This window comes from Amblyomma americanum, chromosome 4 (assembly GCF_052857255.1).
Source record: "Amblyomma americanum isolate KBUSLIRL-KWMA chromosome 4, ASM5285725v1, whole genome shotgun sequence".
In the NCBI taxonomy this organism is placed as follows: Eukaryota; Metazoa; Arthropoda; class Arachnida; order Ixodida; family Ixodidae; genus Amblyomma; species Amblyomma americanum.
Window position 1 is genome coordinate 215,566,993 of NC_135500.1, and position 16,845 is coordinate 215,583,837.

Genomic DNA, 16,845 nt, shown 5'->3' on the forward strand with positions numbered 1-16,845 from the left:
TTATCAATGACGTTTCCTCCGTGGTCAAAAACTCCTCATTTCTCCTTTATGCGGACGGTATAAAAATGTTCAAGGCAATACATACTCTTCACGATTGCTTGTCATTGCAATCTGACATATCCGCCTTCTCTGATTGGTGCTTGAAGAATTGGCTCACTCTCAATTCATCTAAAACCAAGGTTGTCTCATTTACGCGTAAAACGCACAGTCTTCTCTACTCTTATTCTGTGAATGGTAGGCCGCTGCCCAGGGTTGATGAAATTAATGACCTCGGCGTACTTTTCGACCGTAGCCTCAGCTTCTCCTCTCATACAAAACGCATTGCTCTACGGGCTATGCGTACACTCGGCTTCATCTGCAGGCTTTCGAGAGAGTTTCGATCCCCACTTCCTTTCTTAAAGCTCTACCTCTCCATATGCTTGCCGCTTTTGGAATATGCGTCTGTTGTTTGGAACGGCACTTGCCAGTCGAACTGTGAAAAAATCGACAGAGTTCAGCTAAAGTTTTTACGCATATTTCAACATCGGTTTTCTTGCAAAACTTCCAGCTCTCGTCCCAGACGGAGTAACTCACTGCAGCTTCCTTCTCTTAGCTGCCGTCGCGTGAGGGCAGATATAATTTTCTTGTATAAACTTCTTCATGGTCACATTCTATGCCCTCAGCTCCTAGCGCGTATCCTTTTGCGTGTACCGCGAAAGAGCATAAGGGAATTCAGACCATTCCAAGTTTCTGCGCTCCTGCACTCCCTCTCCCCTCTGGACAGAATGCAAAAGTTGTTTAATTCTCTTTGTCCTCACCTAGATATATTCGAAAATTCTCTCCCTTCCTTTATATTGGATGTCCGTGACGTTCCACTTTGAGCACTCTTTTTCTCATACATAACTTCCCCTTTCATGCATTTTGTCTTTACTACACTTGTGCGTTTGCACCGGTATTATATTGTTTTTTCTCTCCTTATTTGTTCATCACGTGTACTTGTTTTCATTAATGTTATTTCTTTAATACTGTATACTCACGCCTGATTGTCTGTAACGCGTTCACTAATTACGTTTCTTATTGTGTATGATTGTATTTCTAGCTTGTATTTCAGAGGTTTCATATTCGTTCATATTATTATTGGCTTTATTCTTGTTTGTATTTTGCTATATGCTGTACTTGGCTGTTATCGGTCGTTCATTCTCTTTGTTTATTGTTTCATTATATATTTATATGTCTGTTGCCTGTTCTAGCTGTTTTCATTTACCGCTGTTCTCGCTGTTTTCTTGTTTTCGCTTTTTTGCTTCATGCTTGCTGTCACGCCTAGTTTATGTGTCTTTTTTTTTTCTATCGCCTTGACTGCTGCATTACCTCCCCTGAGTGTCTTCCTTTGTAGTGAAATAAATTTACATTTTGTGCGCGTGTGAATGGTGTACCAGCACCAAGACCTTTGGGTTGTTCCTGGGCACCGAAAAATAAAGATTGATTGATTGATTGATCGATTGATTATTATTATTATTATTATTATTATTATTATTATTATTATTATTATTATTATTATTATTATTATTATTATTATTGTTGTTGTTGTTGTTGTTGTTGTTGTTGTTGTTGTTGTTGTTGTTGTTGTTGCTGTTGTTGTTGTTGTTGTTGTTGTTGTTGTTGTTGTTGTTGTTGTTGTTGTTGTTGTTGTTGTTGTTGTTGTTGTTGTTGTTGTTGTTGTTGTTGTTGTTGTTGTTGTTGTTGTTGTTGTTGTTGTTGTTGTTGTTGTTGTTGTAAGAAAAATAATAAAGGCTTAATACTAATATGGAATTTATTTAACAGGAAAGGGGAAAGAGAGGAACAGGCTAGAATAGAGGCTGCCTATTGCAGATTGACAAAGGCTGAGCGCCAACCCCCCCCCCCCCCCCCCTTTCCTCCCCCCATGGCAGGCCAAGAACAAGTACTAAATTCGAATAAGTAAAAAGAAAATAATTTCAACGAATGATGAACGCCAATAATGCTGTTCAGAAAATGCAGCAACTCTGAGAAATAAAGGGAACCACAGAAAGCGAAATTCCACATTAATGTGAAATGTCACACTTCGCACATAGGCGAAAAATTGCTCAAAAACGCCGACACGAATATGAAAATAGAGAGGGTAGCAAAAGCGGGGAGTTAAAATGCAAAGTCCGTTGCTGACATCGGAACTGTGAGACGTTCTCGTCGGTCATGCGGAAAAGGGGTGAAGAGATAGCTCATACATGCCCGCATTTAGAATGAGGGGTAAATCGAGAAAAAATATGGCTGAAAAAGGAAACAACTTCCGTTGTAAAAGAAGTCAGTTGAGAGCGATTTCCTAAACTGTTGACGTGATAACAATGTTGCTGAATCTTTTTGGACCATCTCTATTATTTTCTTCGCACTCCTAAAGAGCAATTTGTTCACTTTCCGTGTATATGCATGTTGCTGAATCTTTTTGGACCATCTCTATTATTTTCTTCGCACCCCTAAAGAGCAATTTGTTCACTTTCCGTGTACATGCAGCTATTTTAAGGCGTAAGCCTTAATTCCCCATGTGTGCGTGTCTTGACACTCCATGGTACGCATAAAAGATGGCGTCCTCACGAAACCTGGCTGGTGGCGGTGAAATAACGACTGGTCGCGCGACGTTGCTCGGCAAGAACAACCGGGACCTCAAAAGTCCCACCGGCGGCAGCACCTGCTATCCCGCAGGGCAGTTGCGCACCGCGTAACCGTTGCAGCACTGTGCCAGGAGTGGTTCATATGAGGACTCCCAGGGATCTATGACCGTTAAGTAGAGAAAGACCATTTCTGCATATATGGGCATTAACGCATCAGCTATCGCTTCATACACTTAAGGCGAAGGAAGCGCTGGCCGTGGTAGGGCGGCAACTGCCTTCACGAAGTTAGCGCGCAGATCAGAAGGGGAGTGGCGACATCGCAGCAGCGCCTACACAGAGCCACGCTGCGGTAGAATTGCCAGCTGCGTGGCATCGGGCTACACCACGCCGCAAGCGCGCGACGACTGCGTTCACACAGTGAGCGGCCTTTCTTACGCCTTCTCACACGTAAGCAGTCTGAAGTGTCTTTATTTTTTTTTTTAAACCTTACCGACCTGTGCGTGGTGGGGCTGACGTTGATGTGCATAGCGATGCTGCCGGACTCGAACTTGTTGGCCAGTGACACGTCGTTGCCGATGAGGCAGTAGCGGGGCATCTTGACGCCCACCACGCCCGCCAGCACCAGGCCCGTGTGCAGGCCGATGCGCATCTGGAAACGACGGTTCCACCATCGCAGAAAGAAAGGTACAGAATTCAGACACTTCTCTCTCTTTCTCTTTCTTTCTTACAATACCTCCTTCATCCCCTCCCTTTCCGTGCGTTTGAACTGTCCACCGAGAAGCGGAACAGTTACTGCACCCACTTTTTCTCAAAAAAAAAAAGAACAATTTGAACGTGGTAGCGCCACGTCTTTTTTCTTGCCTGAATTAAACTGGTTTATAACTGCGGCTGTAAACTGTTTTATAGGTTTATAACTGAAAGGATGTGAGAAGGAGCAGGTCCGCAGAGCTTATTTAATCTGTGCTCTCCATGTGGCGCGAAATGCCCAGCGCGCGAGAAAGCCGCATTCGCCTGGTTTCTTTGACACGTGACCAATCTCCTTCATATCGCTTGAAGCTACATACGAGGCCGATAGACCAAAAATAGACAGATCACCCAGAAGGCCACATTTGCATGCCCTTCAACCAAGATACTAGCAGCCGAAGTTTAAAACAAAATGTGGCTAACATCATAAATCAATGGTGTTCGCAAACATAGCGGATCATGCAATGCCACTTAGAATGTACTTAGCCCATTTTCAGCTACCATTTCCCCTTCTCAAGCACACGCGCATGTGGACGCACATAAACAAACAAACAAGCAGCAAAATATGCCGGGACTAAAGCGGTAATAACGGTTTCTTACTGTCAAGTTGACTACTGTAGTTTCATTTAAAGCAACAATTTTTTCCGTACTGAATTTATCAAAGAAAATTTTAAACACCTTCGCCTGAACTTCAACAGGAATTTTGGTGTTCATCTGATGACCCACTGGTTTCGTTCACTAATTAGGCAAGACGAACATTACAAAAAAACTGCAAATCGTGATCACTCTGAATACATGGTTAGGAACACAAAGCTTAAAATATGAGCGAGGATTTTTTTTTTTCACTTTTCAAGCATGTCCACTTTCATGCGCAGCACAAACTTCCAAGGCACCCCGAGCAGCATTCCAAATAGCGAGATAGCCGTAAGGACCTACGTTGGTACGAAAAAGCAGAAAAAGCAATTCCTCGGCTACAGAGCAACTCCACTTAGAGAACTAGTGCCCAACGTACGCACGAGTGCCTCGTTGAAAGCACGCACATACACACAAAAACACACACGTTCCCGGAACTCCGCAACGAAAGCAAAGCAAGACTATAGCTGGGGCGCTAAGTGAGCCGGGTAGAAGGAGACCCATGGGGCTACGCAGCGCCGAATATTCGTTAAACTTCAATCCTGGGCCATTTCCCGCTTTCCAGCGGCGCTTCCCCCGGAACGGCGTGATTAATTTAGGTGAGATTGAGACTCATTCGGGCTAGTCCCTGTTCTCTCTTTCTACCCAAGGGCCCGCTTCGGCTATGGGTGAGAGAGGAGAACAAGGTGGGAGGAGGAGGAGGAGGAACGAGATCCTAAAGTGCCGCGGCGGCGGGAGGGGGGCAAATTCGGCAAATCCGCACCGAAGCGAGCGCACCAGGCGGAAACGCACTCCTCGACATCATCCGCTCGTGGCCTCGGGCGCTAAGGGGAAAAATAAAAAACGAGGAAGCACAAAATGGGGAGCGCCGCCACCGACAAAGAGCAGAGGGAAAGTGGGGAAAAATGAAGCGCTGGAAGAGCGCGCGGGGTACGTATAGAAAGAAAGTGGAAATGGGGACATAGGGAAAGCTCATGCAGGCACCAATGGCCGCTAAGGGAAATGTGGACGAGAAGGCGGTTAGTTGCCGGGAGAAATGAGGAGGAGGAGGAGGAGGAGGAGGAGGAGGAGGAGGAGGAGGAGGAGGAGGAGGAGGAGGAGGAGGAGGAGGAGGAGGAGGAGGAGGAAAAAGGAACAACATGGTAAGAAACCTGTTTTCAGATGTAGCTGTCGGGTGCGTTGTACAGGAGCACTTATATATCAGAGGAGGAAAAGTAACAGAGAATGAGATAGAAAGAAAATACCCACTGCGAGGTTGCTTCGGAACGACCACCGCACGGTGGTTCGCATAGTGAAGCTCCCTGCAGTCCGCGATAACGGCGCTGGCGCGACAAGTCTGGCCCGGAAGGCGACACACGCACGCAAAAATAAAATTTACTGAAAGTAAAAAACAATTCAAGTCAGCGTGAAGGGGGAAAAAGGTGAAAGCAAGAAGAGTAAAGGCGGAACCGAGAACGAAATGCGCAAACAGCAGCTCCTGTCTCTGTATAATTGATCAACTTCGCGATGAAAGCAGCGGAAAGACGGAAAATGACCTACGGGGAAGCAATGCTAATGCGAGTGATGAGGCTTCTCACGTGTGTGGCGCCACCTGAGCGTCGAGCTGCGTCTGTGCGACTGAGTGTTTTTCTTGAGAATTTTGCTAACTGCAGAGTCCCGTTCCTTGGAGTATTTTGTCATATAGTGAAAGTTAGCGTCCCCTCGAAAGCTAACAGGTTGCAACGTCGACCACTTACCCCAAATTAAAGAACTCAGATAAGAGTTATGGGGTATTATCGACAGCAAAAACAACTTTCCAGCGCTTATAGATTTTTTTTGACGTGGAAATAATATTTATTATATTTTAAAGGTACAAAATCCAGCGAACATATGACGCGTGCCGTCGTGGAGGGCTCTGATTTAATTCCAACAGCCGGGGGTTCTTCTATATGCATCGAAAATAACCGCAGATCGGAGATTTTCGGCACTTCGCGTACATCGAAATGCGGGAGGGGTTGAACCTACGACCATGCTCTCAGTGGGGGAATGGCACAGCTATTGGAAAAAAAAAAACGGGGAAAGAAAGATGATATTGCAATGTAAAAGGCGTGACATAGACACTGAGCCACCGCGGTGAGTGCTTTACGAGCTGGTCGTGCCAGTAATAACAATATAAGTCAAGTTTATATCGCAAAAAGCACAAGGTCAGAGAGAGAGTAGACACCTAGGAGGCTCGAAATATGCCTCATAGAGTCACAAACAAGCAAATAGCCCAGCTGTTTACGCTTATTATCGGTAACGGTTGTTATGAAGTTTTCGTACACACCTATCTATAGAGTGCTGTGCTGCTTCTTAGTACTTGAATAATCTCTTCGTCTAGCATGAAACGCGAGGTAGATTTTGTAAAACAAAAAAGCCAAGCTCCGCAAAGTTCCGCATTAAGCTTTTTCTTGAACGCTTTCAAACAGTCAGTTAAAAAAAAAAACCTCACAAAACCGTTACGACTGTGTGACGCGAGATTCGGCGAAAGCTGGTAAGGTATTTAAGTTTCACGACATATTCAGGAACAGACTGTGAGGCCTACTCCATGTGTGCACATTTGCAGAGCCGGCGCAGGTGAACCATGCTACATTACTTCACTCATGCCATACTCTCCTTCTACCTTTCATGGTAAGCGCTCTTCAGATGGTTCACGCGGCTCGATGAGTATATTCTCGACCTATGGTGTCCGCCCTGAGGTGTCCGGTTGCTCATTCCTCCGTTCTCGCCTTGCTCTGTTTCATAAGTCTCCATACCCTCCTCCTTCCATGGTACCCACCATCCGTATGGCTCCCGCGATAGCCGCCCTCCGGTTATGCATACCTCCGATCTCGGCACAACCTCCTTCCTCCACTGTAACCATCGTAGTGGTGGTTATCATGGCAACCACCTATCGGTTACGCCGACTACTACTACTGATGCGAAACCCAGGAACGAACGTTAACAGCACTGGCTGTAAAAAAAAAATCAAGACAACTAAGAAAACAAGCTTCGCATGAAAATGAGGGGGAATTACAAAAATCTGCATTAGTTATCCACAGGAACTCAAAACATGAACGTCGGTCGACAGGCAGGCGAGCTTCTTTATTGCACCGATGGTAACGAAATTAATTCATTGAGGAATAGCCGTACATGAACAGTCGCCTAATTATACAACTTCAGAGCCATTACTGCACAAACCGCGCAGCTTCCCTTTAGGCACCGCTACTAAAGTGGACAGATACTGCAGGCACTTATCTCGACGAGGTTGATGGACAATACATTAGCCCATCTGCATCTATATGAGCGCGCAGACTGAGCTCGAGTTCCGAGGTGTCACAAACGATTTCTCGATTAGCGCTTCAAGCCCGTCGGCTGGAAAGACGGCGGCACATCTCAGCCCACTCGGAGGACCTGCTAAGCACTACACGACCAGCGTTGCCGAGACTGGACGTTGGCTTTCGCAGTTCCTGACCAAGCCAGGCCAACCGCGAGTGCCGTAGAGAATGCGGTCCACTGCGTGTAAAGAACGCAACACGTCGTAGCGTTTTTGCCTCAAAGCACTGAGGCAAATATGCGAAGCTACAGCAGCCTCCAACGTGAGTAAATCAACACATAAAAAGTGTGAACCCCCCTTTGAATACCACATCATGGACGTCTCAGAAAACGCGATCAGGCGCACAAGCTGTGTGCGCAATATATGCCCATCTATTTTGTCGTTTGCAACACTGCTGACTTGAAGACGCCGCGGACAGCGGCACAGCTGCACAGTCTGCACTGTGTTCCCACACAAGTGATGAACAGTATCAACGGAGGGCCAGACATAAGCCCATCATCATCACCAGGCATACAACGCCCACTGCAGGACAAATGCCTCCTAGTATCTCGGTCCTCTACCGGCCGCGCCCATCATACCCCCAAACTTGTCGATTACATCCGTCCACCTAACATTCTGCAACCCCTGCTATGCTTACCTTCTCATGGTGTTCAAATCCGTTATCGTTAAAGGGAAACTGAAGCGGTTCTATGATTCGATGAATTTAAAAGGGCCGTATGTGTGAAACATGCTGGTAGAGCCTGCGAAATCGTTTTGAGCTAGCATTTGAGATGGTGGCCTAATCGCCGAATAAAGCGGCATCAGAGTTCAGGCTTCTCTGCAGTGCACAACGAAGGGCGGAGGCCTCGATAAAGACGTCACGTACCAAGGCACTTCGTTTCCAGCTAAGAAACGGTTGTTTCATGAAATAAAAGCAATGCCATGGAAGGTGAAGCTCACGAGTTATTATTTTGTGGAATCGGGCGACGCACAGAAACAAGCAGGCGAATACAGCGGTCATCTGAGATTTCGGTGACAATGACGTCAATACGTGTTTCCCCGCATTCTCCAACGCAATGAAGAGAAGCCTGAACATCGTCGTGGTTTTTTTTTTTAAATCGACGATTACGTCATTATTTTAAATGCTAGCACAAAAACACTTTGCGTACTTTACCTAGAAGCTTCCTAGATTCGAATACAACTAAGATGTTCTAACTAGCAGGCTGGTTAACTAATGATTAAAAGTTTACCAATATCCCTGAAGGATATTGGTAAACTGCCATTCATTATCTAAAAGAACCTGCCGAATGAGCTCCACCCACTTCTTACTCTTCTACTTATTTCTCTCTGGTGATCCGGATCTGCGATCACTACCTGTCCTAAGTACACCTATTTCCTTACCTCTTTTGAACACCTCACTGCCAGTTGTAAACTGGAGTTTCCTTCCGAGACTGTTGAAAATTGCTTTGGTTTTCTGGATATTAATTTTCAGACCGACCGTTCCGCTCAGACATACGCGCTATCATCCATGAAATGGTCAACTCAGGCTAGCAATCAACTGGCTAAGCCAGTTTCTGCAAAGACGAAAAATCGAGACGCGCACTTTCTTTCTAACGGTAACAGCAGTAGTACTAATAATCGGTTATGAGGAAAGAAGCAGAGAAGAACGAGATTTACGCTCATAGCAGTCACTCTTTTCAACCTTAAAAACGGCACGCCAGAGCCAATTTCGGTGAACTCTTTACGACGTAAATTACGGGCGCGCTAAGTGCCGTTAACGAACGCAGTACAATAAAAAAAATCAGCTGGACGTGAGCTTAAGAATCAAAAGAAGATCACCCTCTCCGTCTACAGAGGTCGGTGTAGGCGCCTCGTGCGGAAAGTGCCACTTTTTTAACTTTGATCACACAGTGCCTGTGTCAGGTGAGGCAAGGGATATAAGTATGGGAGACGTATGTCTAAGAAGTGTGCTACTTAGCGAAATATCGATGGCAGAGATCCCGCTTTTCACACGACTTTCATTCATGCGACTGTCATCTGCAACTACAAAGCGTTATCCGAACAGTCACTAAGGCAGTTTCGCGCTTTCTTCATTCGCTTACCGACGCTGCCTACCTTACCGACAATGTGCGCAGTTATCGCTAATTCTCCGTTAACTTCCATTTCTACTGACGCTTTTGAATGCAAGAATTTTTAAAATGTTTGGACACCTTCTTTAGTGCAAGGCCATAATCTAATGTGCAACGCTTAAGCGTAGACGCCGTGGACAGGAAGAAAGCCGGTGAACCATGCTCAGGTGAATGTGCAGGCTACAGCACTGCCTTTCCCGACACACGGAAAATCTCGGCTAATTATTGTTACAACAAAATAGCTTTTGATGGATCATATAGATTTAACAACAACGTAGCTTTTACACGAGAGGCTTTGTATATGAGAGAACAGGCTTTTTTTTCTCAGTAATAACAGTCCTGCATCAAGAAAACAAAAGTGACTGAACACTGGCTATCGCACCCTGAGCGCTCGCTTGAAACAGCGCAAGAAGGTATCCAATGCCCATTAAAATCACGTTCTTGTGCATTGGTACTGTACACCACTGCTTTGTCGTACACTAAGAAATGCGCCGCCGCGGTGGCTCAGTGGTTATAACGCTCGGCTGCTGACCTGAAAGATGCGGGTTAGATCACGGCCGCGGCTGTCGAATTTCGATGGAGGCGAAATTCTAGAGGATGTCGGTACACGTTAATGAACCGCAGGTGATCGAAATTTCCGGAGCCCTTCCCTACGGCGTTCCTCATAGCCTGAGTCGCTTTGGGACGTTAAACCCTCATAAACTATAGACCATAAACTAAGTAATGTGGTTTATAATAATTGTTATTCCCTCGGGTATCAATAGTTCTTCATGAGTTTCAAAACGTTTTGGTTACAATAAGTCGGTTGCGCAAAGCAGATGTACATAAAAGAGAACAAGAATGGATGAGCAGCAGTGTCGTCTTGTTTTTTCCTGTGCACGTCTCTTTTGTGCAGCCCAACTACAAGTCGCCAATATGAACCAACTCGTCCAGATATGCACCTTGTTTAATTTTCTGCGGCATTAAATACAGTGGAGGCTCCCAGCATCGTCCGGGATGTCAGAGCAATTTACTGGCCACCACTGCTAGATATACGCAGCTTAACCATAGCCAATTCAGCCTAAATTTCCACAAAGCGCTTGCAGTAAGGTCGTATGTGGATATTGCAACAAAACCGCTCTAAGGGAGGATTATCATCGCTTTACTTGTCCTACTTAATTCCCTAATGTCTTACTATGACCTCAATGTCTTACTTTGACATAGATGTTACAAGAAATTCCAGTAATCAAACAAAAAGCTCGCTGTGCAAAGCGTCGCAACTCTATTGAAGAGGACTGCCTTCCAAGAACGCTGTGCATTTCCGTGCTTCCTCATTCACGCATTGCCTGTGCCTACCATTTCGCGACAAGCTACTCTCTGAAAACGTTTTCATTGTTCAGGTGCTGCAATCTTATGGCGCATTCCAGCGTAGTTTTAAGCAGTCTCACCTATGTCATTAGGCCTTCTTTGAAGACGCCGCCCTTGTCAATGTAAACGTGAATGTTTCACGACGAAAGAGAAGGCGCCGCATTTGCCTCACTCACGGTGAACTGCTGAACAACTCCGTGAGGAAGCGGATGAAGGAGAAGGCACAGAGGAAGGGAGTCGCCGCAGTCCGCTCATTCCACCATCTGGACTGCCTTAGCTAGGGTAATTGTGATCACCTTGCGTGCTAAAACGTCGTTGTAGCTTTGCGCGTTTCTCCATTTGCCATTTCTAATGAAACGTTTCATACGAGTCGCTCCTATGGAGTCTATGTGATATGGAAAAATTATGGACATCCATACATTCTCTGTACGGAGTCCATAAACTTTTTATGAGATTTCTATAAAGCTTCCATAAAATGTGGGTGACCTCATATGGAGTCGTTAAGTTTTTATACCTGCTTTCTATAAAGTCGACGCCGATTTCATAAACTCTATACTGACTTCATATAATTCATATGAAGATATATGAAATTATGGGACTCGCCTTATGGAAACTTTCATTAGGGATATACCCGCCGCGGTAGCTCAGTGTTTAAGGCGCTCATCTACTGAGCCGGAGTACCCGGGTCCGAACGCGACCACGGCGGCCGCGTTTTAATGGAAGCGAAACGCAAAAGGCGCCCGTGTGCTATGCGATGTCAGTGCACATTAAATATCCCCAGGAGGTCGAAATTATTCCGGAGGCCTCCGCTAGGGCACCTCTTTCTTCCTTTCTTCTTTCACTCCCTTCTTTAACCCTTCTCTTACGGCGCGGTTCCGGTATCCGCCGAGATATGTGAGACAGTTACTGCGTCATTTCCTTTCCTCAAAAACCAATTTTCTATCCTCTCACCCCTCTACTATAGCCAACTTCACGTTTTGTGTACCTCTGTGTAACTGCCTATATGCCAAGCCCTAAAGTTTGCTTCTCCTTCTACAAACTAAGCATGTGGAGATGAGTGCTTTAGAGAAAGAGTTGCTACTGGAAAAATAGTTCAACACAAAGGAAATAACGGGAACTCGGATATTCACACGGCAGAAAAAAGATCAGAAAATCAAACTGAAAGCAGGAAGACAATACCAAGCTGAAAGGAAGAGAATGAAAGACATGTAGGGAGCCTAGACGCTACGTACTTATAAACCGCAAAGGAGCGCATTTCTGCCCGTCAGTCTCGGCAGTACCCCAACCACCACAGACTTCCTCTCCGCAAATGACAAGGCAGTACAGAAAAAAATCTTGAAACCGTGTTTCGCACAGATTTTAAGCTTTCCAAAATTCTGCTTTTCAAAAATTTGATATCTTAAGCTAACCCTTCTTCCGTGACTTGCAGCGCACTCTTTGGCAAGAGAAATTTTCGAAAAAAAAGAAACTTTGATAATCGTGAATGGTTTTAAATGAATGAGTTTCTCTGCACGTGCTGCTCGTGGACAGTAGACAACTAACAACTCAAGGATAATACTGGTGCATGTGAAAGAATAGTCATATGCTTCACAAAAGCCAAGACTTCCGAATTAGGTATTTTACAGTCCATGGGAGTCTTCCTAAATCCCTTGGTGTTGGCAGTGCTCTAATTGGCGGGTATTGGCGGGGGATGGGGGGCAGTGCCCCCTTCCCCCATTTCATAAAAATTCTTGCTAAACCTAACATTTATACGTTCAAAACTCGAGTTTGCATGTGCCGCATATTATCCGTTTTATGCTAACGTTATCACCACGCTCGAATCGGTCCAAGACCGCGCTGCTAGATTCGTTTTCTCCGACTATTCTTGCCACAGTAGCGTTTCGGCATTCTCAACTCCATCTCCTTACACTGGTTTGTCGCTGGAAAATCGGCCTTCTTTCTTTGTATCACGAGTTTTCTCACACTTCCAACCGCGATGCTCTCCGTATCGCACGCGCGCATCGCATTTCTCGTAATTGTCACCCTAATTCCATCTACCGTGAAAAAGCACGCACAGAAACATATCAGTAATTTTTCCCTCAGAGCAGCCAGAGACTGGAATGACCTTCCTTCCTTCGTGGAATGACCTTCCTTCCGAAAGTCATGCCCGTCTTTTCAAATCTGCCATTGAAAACTGTCTGTTATTATGCTAATACCATTTTTTGTCAGCACACTCCTCCGGTAATGTCCCCTGCGCATCTTTGAGAGGGAAAATAATAATAAATAAAAAACTTGACGCAATCGTTTGCTGCTTTTCTTGCTCATTTCGGGCACAAGCAGCCGATTATCTATTGTTAGCGTTACAGTAAAGGCACTGGAAGTCATTTCATGTTGGATTTCCATTCTGCGATTTTCTGTTTAGGTGTTAAAGAAGTATCTGGTTCAGCAGGGTGGCGCTTTTTTTATTTTTGTGTACTGGAGGTACAGGAAAACAGAGAGCGTCATTCTGAACCGCTACCTCTAATTTTATGTTAGCTATAGATGAATTGTTTGGTTATTTCAAAAGGCCTCCATTTAGCATCTTAGCGAAACCACCCCATTGCCACCTTCTTCATAAAACACATTAACCGTGCTATCCAATTAGTGCCTTTCCAAAGCACTCGGCGCCATATTGCGAGAACCTGACATTGCCTTTAATTTCCTGTCTTGCTTGTGTGGTCCTTGCAATGAGAGTCTTGACATTGTGCTAAGAATGAGGTTTTGTGCAAAATTAGATGTTTGTGATGAAAAAAAAATATTTGTGCATTCATCAATACAGGATATCTTTATAAATAGTAGGAATCTTGCAATCCTACTTCTTACTAAAAATATCTTTTTTCAGGAACCATACAGCACCAATAAAAAGGTTCCATTACAATATATTTTACTTCAGAGCACTTTTGGCGTAAGTTGAACTGTAATATTTTGCAGCGGTGTTTTTTTTTTTTTTACCCCAACCTATACATTCTTTCTCGCTACTTTTTCATCTTTCGCGGTTTCCAAGAAATGGTTTTCCTGGAATTTCTTACGAGACCTGAGTGCTATAATCGCCTTCAACATCAGTTACAAGCGCATCACATATCCTCAAATATGGAACAACGGCTACATTTAAAGAAGAATCAGCAAACAAACAAGCTGTTTAGAGAAGGCGCGTAGAGAGCGAATTTGCTGAGAAGGTCTTGTCGAGGCAACAAAAAAAAAAAGAGCACTTAGAAGCATGCAACTCACTACAGTCTCGCAAAGTATTTGTCTTTATCGGTACTTCTTCAAAAAAAAAAGTCTTGGAATGTAATAATTCGCAAGCGTTCTAGTGAGACTTCTCGTGCTCTCGTGCTAAGCAGTTTATCATTCCAGTCTTTCCCAATATAAAAATTCAGCCGTTCTTCTCTCGACGTTAGTTTGCCCCCGGGGCTAGACAAGACCGTAGTGCCTGCACATCAGAAGGAAACATCTGAGCGCTCGCGTCTGCACTCGGCGAACAAAAAAGCTCTCCGCAACGCGTCCGTAACTGGCAACTTTCTCGTGCGAAAGCAAAAGCATGAAAGCGCTGTAGACGCCAGGTTCTGATCTATGTAACTGCTACTCACGCAACGACGCGGGGGCTTTTCTGCTGCGGTCCCCAAAGGGCGTCGTTCAAAAACGTGAACTCATTTAGTGCCTTACACTGCGACGGCCTCGTAATCAGCCAGATGTGCTTTCGACCATTTGGAGGAAGAAAGAACACCTCGTCCGTGAAACCCGAGTCTGGAAAAGCCGCAACAAAATGGCACCACATTTTCGTTGCTGTCGTCCTTGCGCGTCGCGGGAAGCGGCATGTGCGCGCGACATTTGCAGGCATTTATCTAATAGCTTACAGTCTACTGGTTTTGTGTTTACCTGGACGTTCATGAAAATAACAAAAAAAATTAGGGGTGCTTAACTGAACTGATGCGGAGGAGATGCGATAGAATGCTGCTTTCACTAGCCAATCTATTCTATTTCTGATTCTATTCCAGTTACGACTAAGCAGCTACGCAAAATGTGTCACATTCATAGATAGCGGCGAGTCCTCCTACCGTTGCCGCTATCATGGCGCAGCGGTTAATCGATGCACTACTGCATTGGCAGGCGGCTGTTTCAAGCACAGCCAGCTGTGTGACTCGTGAAATTCAGGTTGCTCTTCCCGAGCAATACAAGAAGCCTCCTTTCTGCGCAGATATTCTTTTGGGAGGCTGTATATTTTTTGCATGTTGGCATGCGGTTGTCTGAGGCATTTCTTCTCAGATATTTTCATTTTTGCGCAGCGATTATTCGTCCAGCGTCTCCCTCATCGCCCTTACATCCAGAGAGAGGCAGGGGCATAGGGGAGACAGGGACGGTCGACAAGTGGAGAGAGGCAAATCTCCCTAAAAACCATCCAAAAGGTGGAGGCTTCACACAGACGCCAACACCGTCGGACAGTTTATGCCTTCATGGCCTTACTAATGCTCTCGCATTAAAGGTGATGTGGCGATTTATCCAGTAAAGTCGCACACTGATGTCGACAACGCAGAAAGCTGAGCTCTGTCAAACAAGTCTGTTGACGTTTTAAAGCCGGCGCTGGCGCCAATTTTCTCTTTCTGATCTGTAGAAAAATATGTGCGAACAAGACAGCGCTCTAGCAAACCTCAAGACATCCTTAGAAAAGCTTTGCAGAGTTCTAAGCCTCAATGCCAATGTTTGGATCCCAGATAGCGTTGCCGAAGTTTATTTTTCTGGCGTGTACATTAATGTTTGGGTTATGCAGTTGTTTCCGCAAGGCACACGTACACCTCATAGTTATTTTTCAGTGAAAATCTTCGTACGCGGCATCGATCAAGCATGCATATGAGCCATATGCCTCTACCATCTTTACATCTTATGCTTGTGTTCTGTAAGAGAGTTTTTTAATATTTTTTAAAAGAAAAATAACTTCCTAGGGGCTGCTGAAAGTGCTACTACGGGCCCGGAAACGTGCATCTCTAATGAGACGGACGTCTGTGCAGCACGAGTCAAAATTACGTTCATTTGTCATCGATAACAGAAAAGAACGTGCGAAAAGGCGCTGGCGCCGAGAAGAGCGCTTCCTTGCGCTCAATTCTACGTATACAAAATTGAAGAAAAAGCGACAGTAAGGAAGCCTCAACGGTGCAAGCGATTAACGCGATCTTGTTTTTTTTTTGCGCAAAGGGTGTAGGCTTACCAAAGAGGGAGAAGAAAGCAGTGCATACCTGATATATATATATATATATATATATATATATATATATATATATATATATATATATATATATATATATATATATATATATATATATATATATATATATATATATATATATATATATATATATATATATATATATATATATATATATATAAAGGATGCTAACGGTCACCGAAACCCAGGTCATAGGGGAATGTTCTAATTCGTTTAAAATTTGTAATGCCAATGAATTGGTTTAAAGAAAATGACTTATAAAGCATCAGAAACAACAACCATGACGCCGGTGGGGTCCGAACCCACGACCTCCGAATATCGCGTCCGATGCTCTACCAACTGAGCTACGGCGACGGCTGTCCAATCTGCTGCTTTCGTGGTTATTTATGTTTTGCGTGTAAGCGAACCTTGAGAGTGTTCACCAGCGCCACCCTCGTCCATATAGCGGTGGACGTAGCACGTCCTGTAATACCGCAAGTGTGACGTAGAACGTCACCTAGTAGCGAGAGCAGAAACTGTGCAAGAGCCCTCTTATGCTACCTATGGCATCAATAGCGTGGCTTTTTGGGCTTGTTGGTACATAGTTCCAATACACTGTAGCACAACAAAAGACGAGGACACACTCGTGGTGTCCTCGTCTTTGACACACGCGCTCGTGCTGTTCGTCTCTCGTCTCTTGTGTCCTCGTCTTTTGCTGCGCTAAGTGTATATGGCATCAAGACTGCCAGAACCGAGACCCCCGTTAACCTATTAGCAGACAAACAAATGAAATGAGGGGCTCGTTTGACAAACATATTAAGGAAACCAACAATCACCGAAAACCCAGGCGCATAGGGGAATTTT

General features: G+C 44.9%; 1 protein-coding gene across 1 annotated transcript in view; it reads right to left on the bottom strand.

The window, feature by feature from the left end:
* Gycalpha99B (guanylate cyclase 1 soluble subunit alpha 2) overlaps positions 1 to 16,845 on the bottom strand; it is a 163,377-nt gene that overhangs the window by 9,946 nt on the left and 136,586 nt on the right. Inside the window, exon 9 of the mRNA XM_077663355.1 lies at positions 3,095 to 3,249. Within this exon, the coding sequence (XP_077519481.1) occupies positions 3,095 to 3,249 (155 nt within the window). The remainder of the gene's footprint in view (positions 1 to 3,094; positions 3,250 to 16,845) is intronic.